Source organism: Cupressus sempervirens, chromosome 8 (assembly GCF_028749045.1).
Source record: "Cupressus sempervirens isolate cs-2001-9-10 chromosome 8, ASM2874904v1, whole genome shotgun sequence".
NCBI classification, from domain to species: domain Eukaryota; kingdom Viridiplantae; phylum Streptophyta; class Pinopsida; order Cupressales; family Cupressaceae; genus Cupressus; species Cupressus sempervirens.
The window spans coordinates 743,367,929-743,394,881 of NC_143125.1; the positions used below are offsets into that span (position 1 = coordinate 743,367,929).

General features: G+C 39.0%; 1 protein-coding gene across 1 annotated transcript in view; it reads left to right on the plus strand.

Moving 5' to 3' along the window:
- Positions 1 to 515: 515 nt before the first annotated feature.
- AUG1 (HAUS augmin-like complex subunit) overlaps positions 516 to 26,953 on the plus strand; it is a 52,255-nt gene continuing 25,817 nt past the window's right edge. Inside the window, exons 1-6 of the mRNA XM_089795188.1 lie at positions 516 to 1,310; positions 17,781 to 17,913; positions 17,995 to 18,129; positions 18,371 to 18,494; positions 19,041 to 19,178; positions 19,287 to 19,397. Of these exons, the coding sequence (XP_089651314.1) occupies positions 1,052 to 1,310; positions 17,781 to 17,913; positions 17,995 to 18,129; positions 18,371 to 18,494; positions 19,041 to 19,178; positions 19,287 to 19,397 (900 nt within the window). The 5' untranslated portion in view covers positions 516 to 1,051. The remainder of the gene's footprint in view (positions 1,311 to 17,780; positions 17,914 to 17,994; positions 18,130 to 18,370; positions 18,495 to 19,040; positions 19,179 to 19,286; positions 19,398 to 26,953) is intronic.

Below are 26,953 nucleotides of genomic sequence, written 5' to 3' on the forward strand. Positions count from 1 at the left end.
TATTTTTGGGATACGAGTTCATAACAAAAGCCTTTTATCTCTTTATGCCATTTATTAAACCATTTGCTATTTTGACACATCTAAGTCTTCTTTCTTTCACATAAAACAATCTTAGACCATTTGCCCTCTTCCATTTGCTCAATTATTTTTAAATACCTTATAAGTCACACCATAGCAATTGCTTCAATAGACCACCTCACTCACATTTATAAACTCATTTGTAATCAAACATATTTAAATTTTTCAATTTCCTTTTATTATAAATTAGAAGTGCTGCTAACCTATAATTGACAACTATAGAAAACAACTAACAATACTAAATAAATACTTGCTGTAGGAATTATCTCCTACTTATCAATACTAAATAACTTATCAATACTAAATACTTGCTGTAGAAATTATCTCCTACTTATCAATACTAAATAAAATTCATAGTTTTCAAATTCCATAACTCTACCCCTAATCAGCATACATAACCGTTAGTACCATTCAATTCCATCACTCTACCCCTAATCAGCATACATTAACCGTTAGTACCATTCAAAATGGCCTACAGAGGCTCAAATCTAAGCTTATTTTGTCCATTGTTTGAGCGCTTTGTGACCATTACGTTTTCCCATGCGATCACTTGTCCACATCGTTTTGAAAATTCCAGCTGATCTTTTACGCATTTCGATGCGTAGAAACCTTGAAACAGAAGCATCCCGCGACGATCTAAGGCCTGCATTGAGGCGGGCTTGAAATACAGATTTGAGTAATCTTGTCGGATCTTCAGGGCTTTCGTTAAGGTTTATACCAGCTTAAAAGACCTCGCGAAAATGATTTGATACTTATGCTTCTAGCGAATAGGTCATCAATGGTGTTACATTAATTGGGTACTCAGTTTTCTGTCAATAAGAGCTGTAAGATCCCAGGATAAGATTTTATAAATGAATTATTGTTGTGGGTCTGGAACAGAAGTTGTGGGTTTAGAGCAGGCAAATTGGTGTTCTGTATCTCAGGAAAGCTGAAAGTCCCAGAGGGTTCCACTGAGGGTTCGAAGGTAACAAATATGGGGGACCTCATTACGGCGCTCGAATCCTCTGGAAACGAAGGAAAACTAAGCTTTGATACTGCTCATATTGCAGATGTTAAGGCCTGGCTTAATTCTGTGTTTGATGCTGCTGGTAGAGAAGTTCCAGAGTTTGAGTACACTCCTCGGACTGTGGCTCATCTTCACGCTGTCGCTACTGTCTCGCAGGCTCGCACTCAAGCTGCAGCAATTCTCGCTTCGGATCTGCGCCAGAAAGCTCAAGAATATCGTAGTCAAGGTAGGAGTGCACTAGGGATTACTATATTTTTTGCAGGGAAAGGGTGGGTATTTGTCATCCAAGGGTGAATTAGTAACCTGTTGAACATGACTGTAATTTATACGCGTTTGATAAAATGATGCCTACATTATTAATAAAGTTAAAGTTGGGAGCACCTTTCAGATTTAAAAAATGGCGTACTATCATATTGTAAGAAAGTATATGAAGAGTAAGATCTACAAAATGCCTTCCAATTATAGCCTCGTAATCCTCTGCCAAGGACACTCATAGCTCCTTTGACATGGCCACCACCATAGCTACAACGGTTCTTCCTACTTCATAAAGGACACGCATTGAGTTTCTGCTCCGGGCTGCCACCGCAAGCTTTGTCAGTGCCACACACCCACTAAAATACCAGTCCATAGCTCACATTCCAGGCCACTAGCCAGTCTGCTTCTTGAAGACATCCATTCTTATGTTCAGGTTGATTTCAGTGAGATGAAAAGTCTCCTATGTCTCTAATTTGGACCTTATTGGTTTAATAAGTAAGAGATATTATCACTGCAAGTCAAATTGTGATATTGATATCAGGATTCAACTGTATAGTTTTTGAGCCAAACACATTGACCCATGTTTCATGAGTAGTGGTTCACAAGAACCCATCTCTCATAATAATGAATGGAACACTTGACACTCATTGCATCTAGGCAATGTTCACAAGAATCCATCTCTCATAATAATGAATGGAACACTTGACACTCATTGCATCTAGGTAATGCACAAGGGTGAAGCATCAAGCCTTTCTGGGAGGTCTCCATCCCTGTATTGTTCCAATACAAGTCCACTTAGCATGGAGTTTTCTCCAAGGTTAAGCCCATTTAGCTTGCTACACTATTTACAAAATCTTCAAGTGAGTGTTGTGCCTTATGAACCATTCAACATAGAACCTCTTAGCTCATCAATTGATAAGTAAGAGATATTTTCCATGTTAAGTCAAACTGTTATAGTGCTATTAGTATTCAATCGTCTAATTTTTAAGTCAAATTCATTGACCCATGTTTCACGAGTTGTGGTTCAAAAGAACACATCCCTAATTAGAATTAATGGGACACTTAGCGCTCATTGTATATAGGTGTGATGCTTATAGAGGTGAAGCATTGACTTTCCTAGGAGCTCACCCATCCCAATACTGTTCCAACTCAAGTGTGCTTAACTATTGAGTTTCCTCCAAGGTTAAGCCCACTTAACTTGTTACCCCCTTTGCAAAACCTTCAGCAATGTTGTGCCTTATGAACCATTCATTATAGAGCCCCTTTAGCTAATCAATTGATAAGAAGGAGATAATTTCCGCTACAAGTCAAATTGTGATATTGCTATCAGAATTGAACTGTTATTCATGATGACACCGAGGATCATAATATCTTCTTCTCCAATTTTCTACTTTCCCATTTTCATATGAATTTTTCCTGAGCAACCAACCAGTTACCCAATTACCACTTCATCTCCTCTGAAATTCTTCCCCTTTGGAACTGAAATCTCAATGAAATGATAGTGGGACCTTGTTGATTAGAACAGGGCTCGCTGTCCATGATAACATTCAGTCCTTTCACACAGTCAACCTACCAAAGATAATGTTTCTATAGGGGCTTAAAAGTGGCCTGTGAATGAATAGATGAACTGCAGCAGGATGAAATCTCTTTTTTTATGCAGATATATGATAAGCATCTCTTGTCACGGGCCTTCCACCTAAATCTTGTAGATTTTTTTCTTTATTTAAACTCCCCATTTCCCAGCTCATAGGTTAACACCCATTCACACAGATATTCATTTTTAATAAGATCTAAATTCTTTTAGCTAAAGTCATCTTCCACCAAAAAGTTGATATGTTTCACCACTGCTGAATCATCCATCCCCTGTGGCCCAAACATGCTCCTGGTAATGAAGAGGCAGATAATGTTTCTACAGGGGCTTAAAAGTGACCTGAGAGTGAATAGATGAACTGCAGCAGGATAGAAATCTCCTTTTTATGTAGAAATATGATAGGCATCTTCTTGTCGTTTCCACATAAATCTTGTAGATTCCTTCCTTTATTTAAAGTCCTCATTGCACAGTTAGGCCAACGCTCATTCACACATATTCATTTACAATGAGATCTGAATTCTTTTAGATAAATTCATCTTCCACCAAAAAGCAAATTATTCATCCCTTGTGGCCCAAACATGCTCCTGATAATGAAGAAGGTGTTACCATTCTTAGAGCAGAAAACATTGCCCTATTTTTTGTCAGTTAAAGGCCCTCCAAAGGTTTATCTACCTCTTCTTTGGCTCATTATCCCTGCTTACAGCCTTCCTCTTCTGCTCTATAGACCCAACTTGAAGCAACACATATATGTCAAGGAAGAATTGGTAGCCTGGATAGTCCGAGATTAGAGACCAGACACTGGCATACATGTGGCCAACTTGCACATGCACATCCTCTTTACAATAATTAGACATTTCCCTTAAAAAAGTTTAATAGTTTTCAATTCTAAACATTTCAGGGCATGGGCACTATAACTATCTGGATCTATATCCAGTCAACTATAGTAGTGTTCCAGTTGTTGATTTTCCCCAGCTTTGAGTTGCTCTAGATCTACACAAACACATAAACTGTTCCAATTCTCAACCTTAGTGCTAAATAAGGAGCTAGGGGGACTTTCATTAGTTTATAGATCTGCTGGCTTGTTAGCTTCGCCATAGGAATTGTTTTCAATATTCCCTAATAAATTTTGGGAGATGGTTTCGGGCTTCTTTTGGTATGCTTTTGAGTCTCTAGCTTGGGAAGGAACTTTTCCTTATAGGTGTTGTTAATCGTCAGGTTCCCTTTGCTAGAAATTGCACCTAGAGAGAGAGAGAGAGAGAGAGAGAGAGAGAGAGAGAGAGATTTACAATATCTGGAAGTGACCATTAAAAATAGAAATAATCTAATATAGGTGATATTATTTTAATACCCTTCCTTAATGTTCAACTTATCACCGACACCAAGCTGCCCCCTAAATTTGACAAACTTCTGGAACTAGGGACTTGGTCAGAATATCAACAGTCTGGTCAGCTGTAGGAACAGACTGCAAATTCATGGACCCATCTTTAACCAATTGATGGATAAATTGACAATCATTGTCAATATGCTTAGTGTGCTCATGGAAAATTGGATTTTTGGCAAGTTTGAGAACCCCTTGATTGTCGCAAAAGAGGGGTGAAGGGCCTGCCTGAGACATATGGATGTTGCAAAGCATCCTATAATGCCAAACAACCTCACAACCTCCTTTGACTGTTCTCCAATATTCAGCTTTCGTTGTGGAAAGAGATACTTCTTGTTGCTTCTTATTGGTCCAAGTGATAGCACTGGTGGCCAAATTGAAGACATACTGGAAGTAGATTTTTTTTCATGAACATGGCCTCCCCAATCAATGAGCCTGTCATCTTTGGTTCGTCCATTGAGGATACCAAAATCAGGAGTGCCCTTGACATAACGCAAGATGCGCTTTGTTGTAACCCAATGATCCGAAGTGGGAGCTGTCATGAAGTGAGATATGTAATTACTACATAGCTGAGATTAGGTCTAGTGGCAGTGAGATATATCCAACAACTCACAAGTTGTCTAAATGTGGATTTGTTCTCAATAGGAGAACTAGAATTGGTTAATAATTTTAGACCAAACTCCATAGGTGTAGATGCAAATTTACAACCTTGCATTTTGAATTTGTCTAGTAGAGCTCGTGCATACTTAGGCTGAGATGAAATGCCATGTGGTTGTTGCCAAACCTTGACACCTAGGTAGTAGTAGAGAAGTCCAAGGTTGGTCATGTCAAAAGACTGATATAGATTCTATTTGATTCCCTAAATCAACGATTCAAAACTGCTAGTGATAAGTAAATCATCAAATTATATAACTAGATGATGATATCATTGCCAGTAGTCTTAACCCTAAAAAGTGAGGTACTTATCAAGTTTCATGTGCCATGCCCAAGAAGCCTGTTTGAAGCCATATAGTGCTTTCACTTGTTTGAGTACCTGGTGTTCTTTATTGGCAACCTTGTATCTAGGAGGTTGTGTCATGTACACATCTCCCTATAACTCACCTTCTCTTCACACTAGGCCGCTATGGCGAGGACTAATCTGATGGTGCTTATCTTTGTAGTGGGAGCAAAGGTCTCTTCGTAATCACTTCCTTCTTGCTAAGAAAAGTCTTTGACATCAAGATGAGCCTTGTACTTATCTTAAGTACCATCAACTTTGTATTTGACTTAGACTCATTTGCTAGCCGATGGGTTTTGCTTCTGTGTATGTTTGAGCTTCATACACATTGTGATTGTTAGTTGTGAGAGAAAAACTTGAGAAGTCAGAAGGTTTGCTATTCTTCCATGCAATTCTACTCTTGATGAGCTCATCATCATGGAGATTGCTAATTGTCTTAGCTCAACATTTAGGCTAGAGAGTAGAAGTGCTAACTTTAGAAGCAGGAGGTGTAATGGGATCATCATCATCAAACAAAAGATCAGATGAATCTTGAGCGAAATCAGGTGGTGTGGCAACATGTTTGGGTGAGTGTGTAGGAGAAAGAAGTGGTGGAGAGGCAGGAACAGGAACAACTGGAGCCCTCCCATCAAGTGGACCTAATGAGAGATATATGCCCAAGTCTTGAGAGATAGATCATCTGAAACCATAATTGGAGGAGAAAGCTGAAATCTCCCTCTTTCTTAGTCAAAGACCACATCACGAATGAAGATGAGATGACTAGTCTTGATGTCAAGCAAGTGGTAGGCTTTGTGATTATGATTATAGCTTGTTAGCACAAGTTTCCGGCTCTTGGCATGCAACTGTATCTATCATTAGGGATTCAGGCAAATGCAGTGGAGCCAAAAATATTTAGATGAGTGATTCTGGGCTTATAGCTTGACCAAGCTTCTTTTGAAGTCTTCTTCTTGACAACCATTGTAGGAGAGTGGTTGAGAAGATAGATGACAGTGTAGACAACTTTAGCCCAAAATTTCTTTGGAACACTTTTGTGCTTAAGCATGGACCTAGCCATTTCGTTGATTGTATGACATTGATGCTCAATGACACTATTTTGCTGACAAATGTAGGGTGTTGTTAATTGGCGCTCTATGCCATGTTGTTCACATAAATGAGAGAAGGCAGAGGACTAAAATTCTCCCCCATTGTCTGTTCCTAAGAGTAACAAAACATTGACTAGACTCTTTCTACAAAAGATTTGATTTTTTGAAACAAAGCAAATACCTTTGATTTTTGTCAAAGGAAATACACCCACATTTACGACTGGAATCATAAAAAAAATGTAAACAAATACCTAGACCTAGTAATAAGAGTAGCCATAGGTCCATAGATATTAGCATGGACTAGTTGTAACACCTTAGAAGCTCTCGAGGTTTTGCCATCTGAAAAAGGAGTGCGGTGTTGTTTCCCAGCCTGATATGCTTCGTAAACTCCAAGTTTTTGGGTTTAAATCTTTGGCAGTCCAATGCCAATTTCTTTTTGAAAAAGCTGAGAAAGATAGTACAAATTCAAGTGCCTATACTATTGATGCCAAAGTGTACTAATAGAGGAGCATTGGGCTACCATAGCAAGCTCTTGAGAGTCACTAGATTTAACAAGTCTTAAATGACGATCATCTTCAACACCTATGGCAACAGTGTACTGAGCTTCCTGATCAATGATGCTGCACTGATGCAAACTAAAGGTCATGTCTAGCTGAGGATAATGTCTTAGAATAAATGACTAAAAGAAGGTTGACATCTATTCCTGGAAGTACACATCAAGGAATATCATTTTCCTTCCCCTAAACTGAATTTGTATATTGCCTCTGCCTACCATAGTGTACTCTTCTCCTCCAAATAATAATCTAAGAATAGCTGGAAATCTGTGAACCAATCTCGATGATGAGTGAAGTGGTAGGAGTAAGCTAAACCAATATACCAAGTAGAGGATTTTACCTGTTCTGCAGGTTTTCCAGCCTTAGAGGTGTAAAAGGCAGATTCACCTAGCTCAGTGTGCTCTACAACATATGCTTGATGTAATGACCCTTACTATAAAGGCCAATGAAACCCTCAAATTGGACTTAGGAATTTTGTCAAACAGTTGGCATGTAACCGAATAAGGCTGCAATATTACTAATTGTTGTACAACGAAACCTCAATATATGATGCCAATAATGTATGAACAACAATTCCAGATTATAACACTACCAATCTAAGAGATAGATGACAATATGAAACTCAAATATGAAGTCCAATGCAATTCTGATTTTATGACAGCAAATAGAACTGATTACAATGAGAGATTGTCACAACTATGCACTTCTAATACATCAAGCTCTTGACAATGCAATGTTATGACATGAACAATAACCCAGTTCAGATTTGGAATGCAAATGACGAAACTTTTACAACAGTTATTAATGACTGGAAATAACTATTTATGCAATGACAGTGCTGACTGTTCTAATCCATAACATGCAATATTTTGGCAATCAAAACTTCAGTTTGTGCACCTGAAATAGCTCCAATTTTGCCGGATATGAATGCTGAATTAATGCCACACGAAGACCTCACAATCTACCCCAAACCGACTCACAAAATTGCAGCTGCTGCCCAACTGACAGGGCCGTACAGGTACGGCCTGGTACGGCTGCTAGATAAAAATATTGCAGCGTTTTTTGTCACTCCAAAAGCAATAAATCTGGGCGCCTAGGGTTGCTGAATAACCCCCTAAAATATGAAATTCATCCGTCAAGCCAATTAGGAGTTATGAGCAAAAACGTGGGTCCAAACCCTGGACTGGCAGTCTGAAAATAATGCACAACTGTGTCTTCAAACCCTGTTAATCAATCCACAAATGCTAGGGCACAACTGAAACCCTTATTCCAACCAAAGTAAACCCTTATAACTAAATCTCAATGAAGTCCAAATGAGATGGCTGAATTACCAACTCCTCAAATGCAACAATTCAGGTGATATTTCACACCCTCAAAGTCGCCAATCCAAGGGAGTGATTCGTTCCCAAAGATCAAATAATAATTTGCAGACCCAAGAGACTACAAATTTGCTCCACAATGGAAGAAGTAGAAGAAATCTCAAATCCAAGCATGTCCAAAATGAGAGGCCCAGCCCTCTATTTATTCACTTTTCTAAGAAGTTGCTAGAACTTCTAGAAACATCTTTTATAAAATCTCATTATAATGCACTTTTTCTAGAACTTCTAGAAACATCCTTTATAAAATCTCATTATAATGCACTTTTTATAATAAAGTAATTTTATAAAATAAAAAGTGCAACTCAACTTAAAATTATAACATGTAGGCCCCAATAACACATAATAATAAAATATAACCTCTTAACACTTCTTCAAGAGCAAGATATGACCATCTGATCTGCAGAATTGACTCTCTCTCCACACCATTTGCCTACGAGAGTCTGGAATAGGCAAAATCCATGATCAATGTCATGTCGAACTAAAGAGGGGACATTACAGTTCGCCCCTCCTGAAATTGCTTGGCCTCAAGCAATCTCAACGCCGGGTGCTGCAAAATAGCTTCCCCCTCCCAAGTAGCATCCTCAACAGGTAGATCTTTCCACTTAACCAAGTATTCTCTGATCACTCTTCTGCAAAGTTGCTTTTCTCTGCTCTCCAAGATGGATTCTGGCACTAAAATCAATTTTTCCTCATCGTCTAAAGGAGGTAATACTGCGGAAGGCACCACATTCTGACCCAACGCCTTCTTGAGGCGGGACACATGAAACACATTGTGCACCCTGCTGTCTGCCGGAAGCTCCAACTCATAAGCCACCTCACTAATTCGCCTGATAACCCTGAATGGTCCGTAATAGCGTGGCTTGAGTTTCTCTGCACCACTCTTCTTAAGAGTAGATTGCCTGTATGGCTGCAACATGAGGTAAACCATATCATCCACCTCAAAACTACGCTCAGTCCTCTTCTGGTCTGCATATTGCTTCTGCAGGTTCTGAGCTCTTGCAATATTATCTTTGAGAGTAGCAACTATATCCTTACTCTCCTGTAATAATTCTCCTGCACTGGGTACCCGGCTGTCGCCCAACAACAAATCCAAGAAACTAGGTGCTTCATAACCGTAAAGTGCCATGAAGGGTGTCATCTGTATAGTGATGTGATATGTAGTATTGTAACAATACTCGCAGAGATATATCCATCTGACCCAAGCTCGCTGCTGAGCTGCCACATAATTCCTTAAATACCCTTCCACCCATTTGTTCACAATCTCCGTCTGACCATCGGTTTGTGGGTGATAGCTAGTGCTGGGTGTAAGCTCCGTGCCACATAACCGGAATACCTCCTGCCAAAAATGACTCATGAAACGGCTATCCCTGTCACTCACAATGTTCCGAGGCAATCCGTGCAATTTGAAAACCTCCCGAAAGAAAACCTCTGCCACCTGAGCTGCTGAGTGGGTAGTGGTGATAGGAAAGAAATGAGCATATTTTGTTAATCTATCTACCACCACATAAATACAATCCCGTCCTTGTACCTTGGGCAAACCTGTGATAAAGTCCATGGAGATGCACTCCCACTTCCTGTCAGGGATCGAAAGTGGCTGTAGGAACCTTGCCGGATAGGTGTGTTCTTGTTTGTTTTGCTGGCAAACAAGACACTCTCGAACGTACTGCAAAACATCAGCTTTCAGCCCCTTCCAAGTGAACCGCTCACGAACTGACCTGTAAGTCTTGAAGTACCCGGGATGGCTTGCTGTCGGTGAGTCGTGAAATGCTCTCAAAATCAGTTGCTTAACCTTCGATCCTGGGACTAGGTAAATCCTGTTCTTGTAAATGATTAAATCATCTACAAGTGTGTATCTGGTATCAATCACTGTTCCCTCCACTATATCGGAGGCCCATGTATCCCTGGCATACTCTGCTATAATCAAGTGTCGCTAATCCTCTGATATCTGAACCATAAGAGTGAGGTGTGGCCTTCGAGAAAGAGCATCTGCAACAACATTCTGAGTTCCCTTGACATATGAGATGTCAAAATCATATGCCTGCAACTTACTAACCCACTTTTGCTGGCGATCATTCAGGTCCCGTTGTCCCAAGAAATGCCTCAAACTGTTATGATCAGTTTTAATACAAAACTTGCTACCCACAAGATATTGTCTGAATTTGGCCAATTCCTTATCATATATACTGAATGAACGCTCGGGGCCTCTGAGCTTCCTGCTCTCATAAGCTATGGGGTGCTTATTCTGCATAAGTACAACACCTACTCCCTCTCCAGATGCATCACATTGAAGCTCAAATGGCTTTGTGAAATCAGGTAATGCTAGAATTGGGCACGTAGTCATTATCTCCTTAAATCTCATAAAACAGTCCTGTGCCTTCTGAGTCCACACAAATTCCCCTTTTTTCAGTAGATCTGTCATGGGAGCTGCATGTCGTGAGTAGCCACTGACAAACTTGCGATAGAAACCACATAAACCAAGGAACCCCCTCAACTGTGTAAGGTTCTCTGGTGGAGGCCAATCAACAATAGCGCGAATCTTTTCAGGATCCATCCGCACTCCATCTGCACTAATAATGTGTCCCAAATATAACAGCTCGGTCATCCCTAAGTCACATTTGGACTCTTTTGCATGCAAGGACTCCTTCTGTAAAATGCTCAACACTGTCTCCAAATGCTCTAGATGCTCCTGCCATGATCGGCTATAGATCAAAATGTCATCAAAAAACACCAGCACGAATTTCCTCAACTGATGGTGGAAAACTCTGTTCATAGTGGACTGGAAAGTGGCAGGTGCATTGGTCAGGCCGAAAGGCATGACTACAAACTCAAAGTGCCCACAATGACATCTGAAAGCAGTTTTCTCAATATCCTGTTCACGGACTCTGATCTAGTGATATCCTGATCTCAAATCAATTTTCGTGAAATGACAAGCCCCATGCAATTCATCTATCAACTCATCAATGCGAGGAATTGGATACTTGGTCGGATGTGCCCCATAGCTAGCAACTCCTCGATGGTCCTTTCGATCTCATCCTTGAGTCGCTTTGGGTGTCGATATGGTGTGATCATGATAGGCTTAGCACCTTCCTCCAGCTCAATAACATGCTCAATGCCTCTGTCCGGTGGCCTGCTTGGTGGAATCTCACTGAATACCTTTTCGTACTTAATCCTCAATTTCTGAATATCAGGATGATATTCCGTCTTATGTTGCTCCTCCTGTGTAGGTGTCAAAGTACAAACTGCTGCCCACTCTATATCATTATGCCTAGTTAATCTCTCCAGCCGCCTAAATGAGATAGTCCTGATGTCTCCATTACGGATAGCCTTAAGCACATGAGTCCTACCATTCACTTCGAATTGTATCTCCATATCCTCTAGTCTCAGGGTAACCACCTTCAATGAATGTAGCCACTGCATTCCAAGTACTATATCCATGTCACCCATGTTGACCACATGATAGTCCGCCTTAAACTCATAGTTGTTCAGGCGCAAAGGTAGGTCTCGTACCATCCTGTTACAACGAAGAGTGTATCCATCAGCTACCTTGACTCTTAGTCCCACGAACTCCTCAGTAATGAGTCCACGCTTCTCTCCACGAATCGTGCATCAATGAAATTATGTGTGGCACCTGTGTCCAATAATGTAATAACCTTCTGCCCAGCCAAAACTCCCCGAAGTCTGAAAGATCCCTCTCTCTGGATACTAGACAGTCGTGCTTCCTATAAATGTAGCTCTGTTCCCTGCTGTTGCCCTGCATTGTCTATCTCCTGCTCTCCCTCTGCTTCATCAGGATCCTCATCATGATGTTCTGAACTATCTGAATCTGAGCCTTCGTAATAAGCCCACATTGCTCGATTGGTCTTCCCTTTTGGCCTCATAGGACAGTCATGGCCATACTCATACGGGCCTTGCAATAGAAGCATAGCTTCTTCCTACGCAAGTCATTAAGTGTCTCCTTGTCCAACCTCTTACTTTCCTCCTTAGGGAGCTGTGCCTCTCTATGAAAGGGTTTCCTGTCCCTATCTTTTCCTGAAGGGAAACTCTTTGCCTGGAATTTATTTTTAGAAGCTGAAGAGGAATCCATGTCACGAGCTTTCTTAATGGCTTCCTGCAAAGTGGGAGGGTTGAGAGCTTTAATCCACCCTCTCAACGGATCAACTAGCCCATCCATAAATAAAACCAATAGCCTCCGTTCAGATACATCTGTTACTAACATTGCAAGTTTCTGAAATTCTGAAATGTATGTTTCCAATATCCCCATTGTTTAAGCTGAGCTAACTCCTTGAAATGGAGTTCTGGATCCTTCTTATCAAAACGTTCAATCAGTCTCTCCGTAAACTCCACATATGAGGTAATGTGTGCATGACCCATAGTGATCATACCATGATGCCACCACTCGTGTGCTAACCCATCCAGGTGAATTGCTGCATACTTAATAGCTTCTTCCTTAGACATAGGGTTCAATTGAAAGTATGTGTCAAGTTTTTGAACCCAAGCTCTTGCTGTAGACTTCCCCGAGCCATCATAATATGGTAACTGAAGTTTCCCTACTTTCTTTCGTAGCTCATAGCTCTGAGTCCTGTCATGTCCACGGGGCATATGCTTCATCCGCACATCCATATACTCTCTAAAAGTGATTGCAGCTATAAAATTTGGACCTCCTGCTTCCCAATCTCTCCTCAACTGATCCTGTATGTCAGTGATCTGGGGTTCTGGTACTGGCTGCTCTGGAGCTCTAGGAAGGAACGTGGGAATCATAGGTCTCGAACTCACTGTCCTAGCTTGCTGGGGTGCATGACCGAAATTGTTCCCAATTTGTTCGCCTCCATTATGTATCCCATCCTGATTACTCCCATTCTGATTGTTACCATTCTGATTATTTCCTCCACCTATGTTAGCGTTCAACCCCATTTGACGAGCCATCATCTGCATCATAAGCTCCATTCTCTGATTCTGTTCCTGTGCTCTTTGTTCGGCTAATCGCTGTCCCTGTGCCAAGGTGTCTAATAACTGTAAAAACCTTTCCTCTCGCTGATTTGGACCGGCATTCCCACCTCTATCCATATTGTAGTCGTAGTCTTGATCAAAGAATACCTCCCCTGTGTTTGTATGACTGGATTCTATGTCCACCTGTACAGATGAGCTAGACTGTTCGCTCTGCAGGTCTGAAATCCTCTCTTGTCTTGCTTTGGTATTGCGGAAATTATAAAGCCTCTGTCGCATGCTCAAACATAAATGTTCTGATTTTAGTGTTTTGACATTTCGTCAAACACTTTCCCTTCTATCCAGCTGTTCCAAATTCCCTATAAGACCTCCACAGGATGGCAGGACTTATAGCTCTGATACCACTGTAAGTAACCGTTGCACCAAAAGCCCGGACTGTTAGTAAACGACACCTCCCCGCGTTAAGGGGGCAACCCCAGGATAGCCTCGCTAGTGAGGACCCCGGACACGTGGTAGCGACAAACCGCACGGACAGACCTACGTCACCTTCCGTTAGGGGCCCACTCTGGGGACATCACACTTGAGGTTGTGAACGTAATTTCTTGGCTTGAGCAGCTAAGCATTTCCGATCCTCTAACTTCATACGTCCAAACTTGTGGCACCAATTGAAGTCAACAATATTCTTCTTCAAGCCTTCTAATGACTAAGCAATTGGATTCTGTTGAGAAAATTGATAGTTGCTTGTATATTTAGTAGAGAAGGCTTGAGTGTTTGAAGATGAGCTGGTACCACTGATACATTGCAGTTTCCAATGATCTTGGTATGAAGCATTATACAAAGATTAAAAAATGAAACATCAAAATAAGTGGAAGCAATATTGAGAGTTTCAACAAAGTGCTCATCGGAAAATGGAAGACTCTTTTGGGTGATCACGACAACGACTTCTTCCTTTTTACCTCCAGTGGCTTTCAATTGATCACAAATATCCTTGAGATTATTGAGATAATCTTGTAGGGACACTTTCGATAATTGTTGACCCTTCATGATTGAGAAGAGCATGTTCTTCAGGAAGAATGCACAACTTTTATCCGGGGTTTCATGCAAACGTCTCATATGGCTTCAAATTTCTGTAGTTGTTTTACTGGAAGGAACTTGCGAGAGTTGATCACCAATGACATAAAGTTTGATTAGTATGACAACTTCTCAATTCTGTTCATCAAATTTATCCTGCTCTTTGCTTGCTTCCTCAGGACAATTAGTGGTGCCCAACACAATTTTGTCAAGACATCTGTACTCAAATCATCATCATACGTTGCTTTTAGGCATTGCAGTTCTTGCCATTGTATCTTTAACTGCATTCAACCAAAATGTTGGTCAAAGATGTTATTGCATGCTTTTCGAGGTGCAAAAAATGAGAAACCTAGATGGCTGCACAAATGTGAATGTGCTGATTATAGAGGTAGGTACAAGCACAAATTTTAATGTGAAGCTGCTAACACAAAATTAAAGGCACGAAAATCGACACCCAGAAAGATCCAAAGAGAACCCAGTTGAGATCTCAAAAATTCCATTAGGATTGTGTAAACAAAATAAGATTTCAATTGGCAAAAAAGTCAAGGCACCAAAAATGAGACACCTAGAAAAAATTGAAGGCAACCTAGTTGAAGTCTCAAAATACCCATCAAGAGTTTGGAATCTGATTAAGAATCCGGCAAAAAACTGAGGATTCTATAAAAAAATCCTAGTTGGTTGGCTTAAGAACTCAACAATGGCAGGAAAAAATAAAATCCTAAGGCATTTTATAGAAACCCTAAGGTGTTTTGAGAAAAAAGGGCCAAACGATGGCTGAAGTCAAAGTTTGAAGGTGGAAGCAATGCCTAAACAAAAGAAATATGACTGTAAATAAATCACATGAGAAAAAATGTGGCATAACATGCAAGAAATGACTGTTGAGTGCAGGCAAAATTACTTGAGAAAACCAATGGGAAGAAACAAATGACCAGGGATATGGTTGATCTTTATTGAAGCCTGCGCAAATGAGTAAAAACGAGGATGGAAAATGCGGCTAGTTGGAGGAAAAATGGTGGCTGAAGAAGAAAAACAACCATGAAAGACACCACAAAGTTGCAGAAAGGGCGCCAATAATGACGTGAAAAAACCTAGCCAGGTTTTGAGAAAACAGATTTCTGTAAAGAGCAACCAGAAGAACTTCAGAAAAAATTAAAAGATAACTTCAATTAAGAAATTATTAATTTTTTGAAAAAAAAAATCTAGCTCCAATACCTTATTACAAGAGGTAATTGGTAAATAATTGAATGATTATTTACTAAGAACAAATTGTCCTTATAGAGTTTACAAAGAGATATTTCTAATAGGAAACACAAAAATAATAGAAAGAATCTATTATGTAAGATATTTACAACATCTAGAAGTGACCATTAAAATAGAAATAATCTGACTTTGGGGATATTTTAATAGGGGAGATTGGGGGGGGGGAAGGGTAATGTCAACTGAGTTGCAATATGTCTATTATGCAATTACAAATTTTAGGCATGGTTTACATTTAGCGAGATCCGTGTTATGCAGGGTAAGAGAAATAGGAACTACATCAGATATTTAATATTTGTATCTATTTATTATTTAGTTATAATTTCTTATATTTGTAAAGACTATATTATGATTATTGTTATTATATAATCATTATTTAAATTTTGTAGATAGGCTAATAGCAGCTATGGGGCTGCGCCCTTTGTGTTCAACTATATATATTTAGTTTAAAGAGCTAGCACATCATATAGACTGTATTAAACCAGAGTTCAGTATTCAAAAGCAACAACTGAAGTATTAGTTCTAACTATATCCAGTCCTAGGACTGCTATCAGCTGTGCCTACCATATGTACTTGATCAATTAAAAAGAGGCTGTGCCTTTGGCCAGTTAATATATTACATTGCTTTGCTTTAAACACTTAGAGATAATAGATCAAAAAAAGAAAAGAAATGCTGGAGCAAACATTAAGACCCCCATGGGCCTATGATATTGTTGCTGCATTCAGCTTGATCACACTCAAAAGCACCCAGCAGGGGTTCAACTGCAGAAAGGATGTTGGCAGCATCTTCCGAGCTCGGAGCATTAGGTTTCTTTGTTTTGTTAACTTTAACATTTTCCTGTTCAACATTAATATTGTTATCTTTGATAAACTGATTCAGAATTTCTAGCTCTTTTGGATCCAGCATATCCTTGTATGTATTAAAATAGTGAGCAGACTGAATGTCAGCCTTGTAGATCATATATATATAAAAGTTATTACATTTTTAAACCGTTGCTTGAGTACATCAGTGGATGAGAGTATGCAAGCAACCCAACCAAAATAACCCTTTTCCCCAAATGCCATCCATTAGCAGATGGAGCACATATATTTGGAGCTCCCAGTGACAAAATTTAATTTAATAGGAAGAGAACAGGGCTTGTGAGTCAGTTTTGGAACAGAACAGAAACCCAGCAACGAATGTGCACATAACAGAAATGGTAACCTACTCATATTGTTGGAGCTCCCAGTGACAACATTTAGTTTAATAGGTAGAGAGCAGGGCTTGTGAGAGTCAGTTTCAGAACTGAGTGTTGGTTTTAAAATAATAATTATATTTATAATTTCAGGGAAAGTACAATGGAGCCATTGGCCTTAATAGTACTTTAGTGACTAGCCCTTCATTCTCTTCCCCTGATATGTCTGAAGTAACATTTTCTTATAATTATAAAGAATGAAGTCCAGGCTAACGTCTTAAAATAGGGAGGAAGAAAGCTCAAGCCTATGGTAGTCAATTAGGATAGGCTTATCATAACATATTAGGATGGTTTTTGAAGTCTTAAGTTTGGAACTTTTTAAAAGCCATTGTTGTACAAAGAAATGTTGCTGTTGTAAGGAGAGTTCCCACTGGATAATGAAGGTTCCAGTACTGTAGCTGATCATGCTCCTTGTATGGTTCAAGAACACCGTTTTGATAAAATTGAACTCTCTCAAATTGATTGAATCTTTAGTTTGCACCCTTCATATGAGACTACTTCCTTTAGAGGGGAAATGACTTCATTGCTATGAATAGACTGTATTATTTTCCTGATAATGAACTTTAGAATTATTGTAAGAAAAATAGCATTTGTCTTGTATATAGAGAAAGGTGTTTCATGATTAATATTATATTTTTGGAGCAAGGTTATATATTGAATAAGGTCTTCAAGCGTATTGCCAATTGAAGACTGATTCTTGAAGTGACAAACTCATGTCAAAGAAAATTTTATCTTTCAAAAGCATTCATATAAATTAAGTTCAATAAAGAAGACTTTTTTTCTCAAGATCAATGCAGGCATGCGTTTTAGAATGTAAAGATTCACCGTAAGAGATTATGCCTATAGATAATTGAATACAAAGCTATGTGAATAGATGCATAGATTTTGATAACCTGTCAAAGAAATTTAATGCTATTATGGCTGATTCAAGCATTATTGTTACCTGCTGACAGCTGCAAGATTAAGGGAGATTTTGGATAGTGCAGGATTGGCCCATGAAAACCTCTCTCCAAATGCTGTGACATCTGCCCAGATGCTTGCAAGTGTTTCAAACTTGTTGAACATCAAAGACACTGAAATGAGCAGGTAAGTGTTGTAGATACTTAATTATGCTCTAAACATTTTTCATGTTTTTCTTACTGTCAATTTCTGGGGAAAAAATTGTAGTTTTCTTGTTGCAATGGGAGACATCTCTTTGAGAAAAACTGATGTGGAAGAAAAGAGGGCCAAGGCACAAAAGGAATCAAGGACTCTTCTTGAGAATACTCGTAAGGCAATAGCCAGGCTGACTTACTTGAAGAGGTATTGACTATGTACCTCTGCTTTGATATATATTCCAGAAGCTGTATGAAAGCCTTAAAGAAATGCCATGAAAGTCTTGATTTGAATCCTCAAATAACTATATCATGTCACTTTTTTTTATATTGACAACAATAAGACCACCTTCAAATACACAAAGTTAGGATGTTTAGTTTTCTGCTCAGTTTTTCAGTGGCTGGAAAATGGAATTGATTTGGGGCTAACATATATACTTTTCTTTAAGAACACTAGCACAGTTGGAAGAAGAAATAGCTAGCCGTGAGGGTCCAATGATGCAGTGGCAAACAAATCTGAAGATAATGGTTTCCAAAGAGCGCCAATACTTACAGCAACTGTCAAACTACAAGGTAGGAAAAAGAATGACATTATTTTTCTTTTCCAAAATAATTTAATTGAATGATGTCAACTACAAGGTAGGAAAGATCATGACATTATTTCATTTTCTAAAACAATTTTATTGAATTAAAAGGTCACTACTATGCATAAGTGCAATTAAGGCATTTCTTACATATTGTGGGCAATAGCAAAAATGACATCTTAAGGTTCATCTTCTCTTAGTGAAAACCTGAATTTCCATAGTGAATAGTAGACGTCTTTGTTGCCTTTCCATTATTTTGTCTAATGTCAACTACAAGGTAGGAATTTTTTTGACATTATTTTTGTTTTCTAAAACAATATATCAAATTAAAAGGTCACTATATAAGTAAAATTAAGGCATTTCTTACATATTGTGGGAAATAGCAAAAAAGATATCTTAAGTTTCGTCTTCTTTAGTGAAAACCTGAATTTCCATAGTGAATAGTAGATGTCTGGCTTCTTTCCATTATTTTGTCTAAGCTGATATCAAGATATTTTTCATTAATTTGAAATGGATTTCTATGTTTCTTGAACAGGCATTGCTTAACCGAGTTGGATATACTCCAGAAATCAGTCATGGTGTGTTGATGGAAATGGTTGAACATCGGAATGAATTAGAGAGAAAGACCAAACCCATTCTGGATACCTTAAGAAGTTACCAAGATTTGCCACCTGTGAGACTCCTCTTCCTCCTTCCTATGTATCACATCTCTGATAATATCTTCAGCATGCACTACCATTGACCGTATTTAGAATGATTATATGTTGTTATTGTTGAACAGGACAAAGCACTTGCTGCTTTAGCCATTGAGGACAAGAGGAGGGAATATGCAGCAGCAGAGAAGTACCTTGAGGAGGCGTTGCATTCTGCTCTGAATACTCCAAATGAATGAGTGAGTGATTATAAGATTGGATGATGACTGGTTGATAGTTTCTAAATATGATTAATTCACGATTGTTTATGTACATGCTATATTCTCTTGCTCCATTCAAAGGATAGACTGCAAAAGTATTGTTCAAATCAATGTTACTGTGATTATTTTTTAATACTGTTCTACTCTAACGATATTTCAAATTTAATTTTTTACTATGTTCTAAGTTAATCATAATTTTCAATTCTGTTTTCATACAGGTTTTGTCATATATCTAGTTTAGAAGTCATTTCAAATAATAGAGGAATGTGAATACTCTTGTTTATATTCTTTTCAATTGAAATGTCAATTTATATGGGCTAAAGGATTTTTTGTCCACTTAGAAGGTCCAGCTGCACATGGGTTGGTATGGCTTGATTAGTGGTGGGTTATATGTTATTGAAATTCTGTTTGTCCAGTTCTACGTCAAGAGTTGGGGGAGTGAGGAGGGTTGTGGCTGACTATTGTGACTGCTTGTCACCCTACAGTTGACTTATATAGGTTACATGAACAATTGCACTGCAAAAAATTCAGTGAATGTCAAAGGGCAATTGATAGGATCACCAAGGGCATTCTTACAATTGAGAATGGTGGTTGTGCATTCAACAACAAGGGACTTGCAGCAAATGAGTGGTCACTCAATTCAAATTGTCATTAGCAATCTTGCAACATAAGCAAATTGGTGTTTATTGAATTGTCATTGGTGGTTGTAACACTTACTTTAGTTAAATAAGCCCGTGTGAGCCAAATCCATATAATCCCAGATAAGTAGATTATAAATAAATAAATTTTATAATTGGAGCAATGAATTAGGGAGTCATTATTAGGCTATTAGATAGTTTCTATTTACTTTCTTCCGTCTTTTTCTAATGGTCACTCTTTTTATAATGTTTCCATAGACTCCCGTTTGTTATGGAAACTTTCTTTTTTACTCTACAAGAATGTTTCTATTTCCTCTCTCTTGTTCATAATAGAAACATTCTCTTTGTATCTTGTATATATATATATATATATATATATATATCATTCATGATCTTTGTTTAATAATACATTCATTATTTTACCATAATGTGGTATCAGAACAAATTCCTGACCTCTTCAAAAATTTTTAGTTTCTTTTTTGAAATTATTAGTTCAATTTTTCAAAATATTTGTCCGAGCGTGTTCAAAATTTGCATCTTTTTTTCCCTTCAAACTCGATTAGGGATTCAACATCCAATTCTTTTTGCAATTTTCTTTGTGCAAAATCATAGGTCATTAAAATCACATTTTTTTCCTTAAGATTGTGGGCATCTTCCTCCTGTTGCACATGCGTCTCCAACTTCTGGTCGCATCTCTCTTGTTTCTTATCAATGGCTTAGGCTTTTTTTGGTCTTCTACAACCTTTTTATTCACCCACGATCTTTTTTTCTATAAAATGTGGGAGTTTCATTGCCATTTTTAGTGTTTTTCTGCTACATTTTTGCTCAAATGCAATGCTTCTATGACCTTTTTCACCATTTCTTCTTCATCTTCTGCATTCTTCAGCTAACATGACCCCCTGCATGGATTAAAATCTGCCTTTTTTCCGAATCCACCCTCTGTTCAAGAACTTTTCAATTTTCTTCAAGTTTTTTAGTCCATCTAAGATGTTTTTGAAAACCCTCGATTCCTGTGTTGGTTTAGCAAAGTTTTGCCTATTCCTGGTAGGGTTTTGCAGATCTCAACTGGGTTAGCCTTGCTTTTTTCTAGGTGCATCATTTTTTGTACCTCAATTTTCGAGTTAGCGGAATCAAAATCTGACAATAGATTCTATCTGGGTTTTTGAGCTCTTATTTGAGTATCTCTTTAGATTTTCTAGATCTTTTATCAACCTGCCTTGAAGTTTGTGCCATCTTAGTTTTTTCATGCATTTTCATTGAAAAATGTGTAATGGCATCTCTCACCAGCCTTATGCTAGAAGGTAGTTAGCGATTCAATTGAAAGAACTACAACACCAGGAAGTAGAGAATGATGACGATTTTGAGTACTGTCGCCTTGAGGCGCTTGTCGTGGGTACTAAGACTCGTCCTATCATAGTTAATGTTAATCAAGAGAAGTTTGATGAGTGTAAGCATGAAGCAATTATGCTTATTAAACTTTCAGTTACTAATGGTCAACTACCTCAAGTGTCATCTGACAAGGTAGTTGCAGAGATCTGGAAAACACTGAAGGATCTCCACGAGACATCAGATAAAAGTAGAGCTTTCTTTCTGAAGAATCAACTATTCTTTATTGTTATGGATGACCAAATGTCCTTACAAGATCATCTTCTAAAGATTTTAGGACATCAAAGATCAACTTGAGGCCATTGGCCATACAATGGAGGAAGAGGATATGGTGGTCATTACTCTGAAAAGTCTACCATCATCCTATGAATACTTTATTGAGACGCTTTTAACATTGCTGCAACTAATGTTGATCTTGAATTTCCAGAGTTGTGTACTAAACTTCTAAAGCAGGACCATTGAGAACAACAGTTTGATAGTAGTGCTCCTTCATCCTCCTTTGAACAAGCATTTTCAGCCCAATCCTTTCACAAGGATAGAGCCCCATCTCAGTCATCTGCCCAGTCTCATAATAGTTCCAAGAAGAAGCAAATCCGGTACAACTCTTGCCACAAACTTGATCATGTGATCCAAGAATGCAGGAGTTGCATTGCTTCTGACCAGCGGAAGTAGGGAGGGTCTCAATTGCAGGCCAACATTGCAAAACATGCAGACCTCTTTGATCAACCCATTTATTCTTTTTAAGGACATGCAAATTTCTGTTTTTTGAAGATAAGATTGACCATTAAGAGGGGGTATTAAGATATTAGATAGTTTCTATTTACTCTCTCTTTCGTCATTTTCTAACTGTCACTCTTTTTGTAATGTTTCCATAAACTCCTTTTGTTCGTAATGGGAACTTTCTTTTCCACTCTACAAGAATGTTTCTATTTCCTCTCTCCTGTTCATTATAGAAACATTCTCTTGTATCTTGTATATATAGATCATTCATGATCTTTGTTTAATAACACATTCATTATTTTACCATAATAGTCATGTGGAACAATCAATGCTTTATAATAAAATAATATTTGGTACCAACATAAGGAGTCATCACATTCCATAAAGGATTGGTCATTTTTGAGAATTTACAAGTTCAATTCCATGACATTGTGGGAGCTATTTGAGGAGAATAATGCTCGAATGAATAAACATTTTTTTATGGGGCTATGGGGCATTGAGTTTTGGGCGCCCAAGTGGGCACTCCTGCTGCTATACTATTACGAAGTAATTGGTAGATGCTTGATACTAACAGAGACCGAAAGGTCAATATATACAAAAGAATGAGATGATGTTTCCTTAGGAAATGATCGTAAAGAGTAGAAACATTCTATTCTAGAGAAAGCAAAAAACGAAAGAAAATTAAAGCTTAAGATATTTACAATAGATAACCATTAACTAATAATAGACGACTTATCTATTATTGTAATACCCTCCCTTAATAGTTAATCTATCCACAACACTAAGCTGTCCTTTGAATTTGACAAACTTATGAGGACCAAGAGGCTTGGTGAGAATTTCTGTAGTCTGATTTGTGGCAGGAACATACTGCAACTCTATAGTCCCGTCTTCAACCAGCTGTTGTATGTAATGACAGTGAACATCCACATGCTTGGTTCGTTAATGGAAGATTGGATTTCGTGCTAACTTGATAATGACTTTGTTATCAACAAACAGAGTAGTTGGTCCTGCTGGTGACATCTGCATATCCCCAAGCATCCGATGAAGCCAAACAACTTCACATCCTACCTTAATAGTCCCTTTGTATTCAGTCTTTGTAGAAGAGAGAGAAACTGCTTGTTGCTTCTTGCTGGTCCATGTGACTGCATCGGATCCCAAACTGAACACATACCCAGATGTTGACTTTTTATCATCAACAGAACCTGCCCAATTTGAATATGTGAACCCACTGAGTTTAGGATTGGAACTTCGAGAGTACAGAAGTCCATAATCTGAAATGCCCTTCACATAACGAAGCACACGCTTTGCTGCCATCTAACGATCAGCCTTAGGAGCTGTCATAAAGCGTGAAATATAGTTGACTGTGAAGCTGATATTAGGCCTAGTAGCAGAGAGGTCAATGAGGCTGCCTACTAGTTGCTTGTATGTATTATCATCAATGGAAGGAGAACCAGATTTTGCTGATAACTTGAGACCTTTCTCCATAGGTGTAGATGCAAGTTTGCAATCCTGCATTTGGAATTTGTCTAACAGGGCCTTGGCATATTTGGATTGAGAGATGAATATACCAAAAGACTGTTGCCAAACTTCAAACACCTAAGCAATAGTGCATGAGCCCAAGGTTAGTCATATCAAAAGACCGACATAAGTTCTGTTTGATTTCCTGAATCAAAGATGCCAAATTGCCAGTGATGATTAGATCATCCACATAGATAACTAGAAGGATGATGTCACTGTCAGTAGTCTTGATGTATAGATTTGAGTTTGAAGAACTCCTTTTGAAGCCTTGATCACTAGGTACTTATCAATCTTGATGTACCATGCCTAAGGGGCCTCCTTCAAACCATAGAGAGCTTTGACCAATCTGAGAACTTGATGGTCTTTACCAGCACAACCTTGAAATCAGGATGTTGCGTCATGTGGACCTCTTCATGGAGATCACCATTCAGGAAAGCACTCTTAATGTCCATCTGATGGACCTTCCAACCAAACTGTGCTGCCATGGCTAGGACTAATCTGATAGTGCTCATCTTTGAGGTAGGAGCAAAGGTCTCCTCATAATCAATGCCCTGACGCTGAGAAAAGCCCTTCGCCACTAAACGAGCTTTGTACTTATCCAAAGTACCATCTGATTTGTATTTGATTTTATAGACTCATTTGCAGCCAATGGGTTTCTTCCCTGGTGGAAGATCAGAAAGGACTCAAGTGTTATTTTTCAGTAGGCTCTGGTGTTAAGATGTCATGGCCTATTCCCACTCTAGAATTCCTTTAGCCTCGGAATATGTTTGAGGTTCAAACACACTGTGAATGTTGGCCATAAGAGCAAAGTTAACAGAATCTGTAGTTTTGCTCTTTTCTGAGCAGTTCTCCCATCAATGAGCTCATCATCACGAAGATCAGCAAGTGTCTTAGCCCACCACTTAGGCCGGATAGGAGAATGTCCAACAGTAGTACTAGGAGATGCTTGATCAACAGGATCCTCATTAGAAGAAGTTGGATCAAAGTTAGGTGAAGCCTCTACAAAGCGAGGTGATTCTGCAGGAGAAGTCGAAGGTGTCTATACAGGTATCACTGGAATAACTTTAGCTGCAAGAGCTATTGGAGCCCTCCCATCAGGTGGACCTAATGGAAGCCGAACTCCCAAATCATGAGCCATCATAGGCCTGCTCTACTGGATCAGGAACAGGAGAAACAAGCATGAATGGTCCTCGCTGCTCATCAAAGACTACATCGCGACTGTAGATGAGACGAGATGTCTCAACATCAATCAGGCGGTAGGCTTTGTGAAGATTGCTATATCCAGCAAGCATTAGTTTCTGACTCTTGGCATCGAACTTGGTGCATGAAGCATTAGGGATCCAAACAAAAGCAAGAGAACCAAAAACCTTCAAGTGACTGATTCTAGGCTTGTGACCTGACCAGGCCTCTTCCAGAGTTTTACCTTTGACCGCCACTGTGGGTGACCGGTTCAATAGATAAATTTCAACGTTAACTGCTTCTGCCCAAAATTGCTTCGAAACATGTCTGTGTTCAAGCATGGAACAAGCCATCTTGGTGATTGTCTTGTTCTGACATTCAACTACACTGTTTTGTTGTGGCGTGTGGGGTGTGGTTAACTGGCATTTGATGCCATGTGTATCCAAGAAGTTGGAGAAAGCATTAGAACAAAATTCCCCCCCATTGTCTGATCTAAAAGTAATAATGGATTTCCTAGACTCTTTTTCAACTAAGGGTTTAAACTTCTGAAATACAGTAAATGCATCTGATTTCTTTTTAAGGAAATACACCAAAATTTTTGTACTGAAATCATCTACAAACAACAGAAAATACTTTGACTCAAGAACAGAAGGAGTGGCCATAGGGCCACAAATATCGGCATGAACAAGCTGAAGTACCCGAGAAACTCGCCAAGAATCGTCACTGGTGAAAGGTGTGCGATGTTGCTTCCCAGCTTGGCATGCGTCACAAACTCCAAGGTGTTGGGTCTGAATCTCTGGCAAGCCAAGAACAAGCTCATCCTGAGCAAGCTGTGAGAGATAATGTACATTTAAGTGCTCATATCACTGATGCCAAAGTGTACTGACAAAAGATCGTCGAGCAGCTATAGCTAAGTCCTGAGAATCACCAGAATCAGTAAGTTTGAAAAGACTATGATCCTCAAGGCCTATTACAATAATAGACTTAGTCGCTTGATCAGTGATGGTGCATTGATGTGAACTGAAGTTGACTTCCAAGTGTGGAGAATGTTACAACAACTAACTGATTGAGAGTAGATTTAGTTCATCCTTGGAACGTAGTACACATCAAGGAATATGAGCTTCCTCCCAATGGATTGAATCTGAATGTTGCCTTTACTGACAACCATATACTCTTCTCTGCCACCAAAAATAATGGAGTCTGAATAAGGTTGGTAGTCAGTAAACCAGTCTTGGCGGTGAGTGAAATGTCGAGAGGCACCTTAATCAATGTACCAGGTAGATGACTTCACATGATCTGCAGGTCTTTTAGCCATGAAGGCGTAAAAGGCAGATTCCACCTGCTCAGTGTGCTCTGCATTCTTCACTTTGGGCTGTGAACCTGACCGCTTAGACTGTGCAGCTAAGCATTTTCGACATTCAACCTTCATGTGACTAAACTTGTGGCAGTAGTTGCATTGAATGTTCTTCTTTCTGGAACCATCTGAAGTTGGAGTAGAAGACTTCTGCTAAGATGGTTGCTGAAACTTGCCCTTATCCTTCTAAAAGGATTTTGTAGCAAAGGCTTGCTCTGTGGAGGTGGAACTGGAGCTGCTACTGAACTGTTGTTTCCACCGATCTTGCTGAAGTAGCAGTGTGCAGAGATTAGTGAACTTCAGATCAACACCAGTAGACGTGATGTTGAGAGTCTCGATAAAATGCTCATAGGATTTTGGTAAACTCTGAAGAGTGATAACCACAATATCCTCTTCCTCCATCTTGCGACCAATGGCAAGTAATTGATCACGAATTTCTTGAATCCAGTTCAGATAATTGATCACGAATTTCCTGAATCTAGTTCAGGTGTGCTTGGAGCGAGGTCCGCTCATCCAAGACAATAGAAAACAAAGTGTTTTTTAGAAAGGAGGCTTTGCTCTTGTTAGACGTCTCATGAAGACCTCTGAAATGTGTTCAGATTTTGGCAGCTGTCTTGCTGGATGGAATCTAAGAAAGTAGATAATCAGCCACAGAGAATTTGAGAAGCATCGTTGCCTCTCAATTATTTAGATCTCATGTATCTTAATTAGGACCCGGAGAAGTCGGACGCTTCATAACA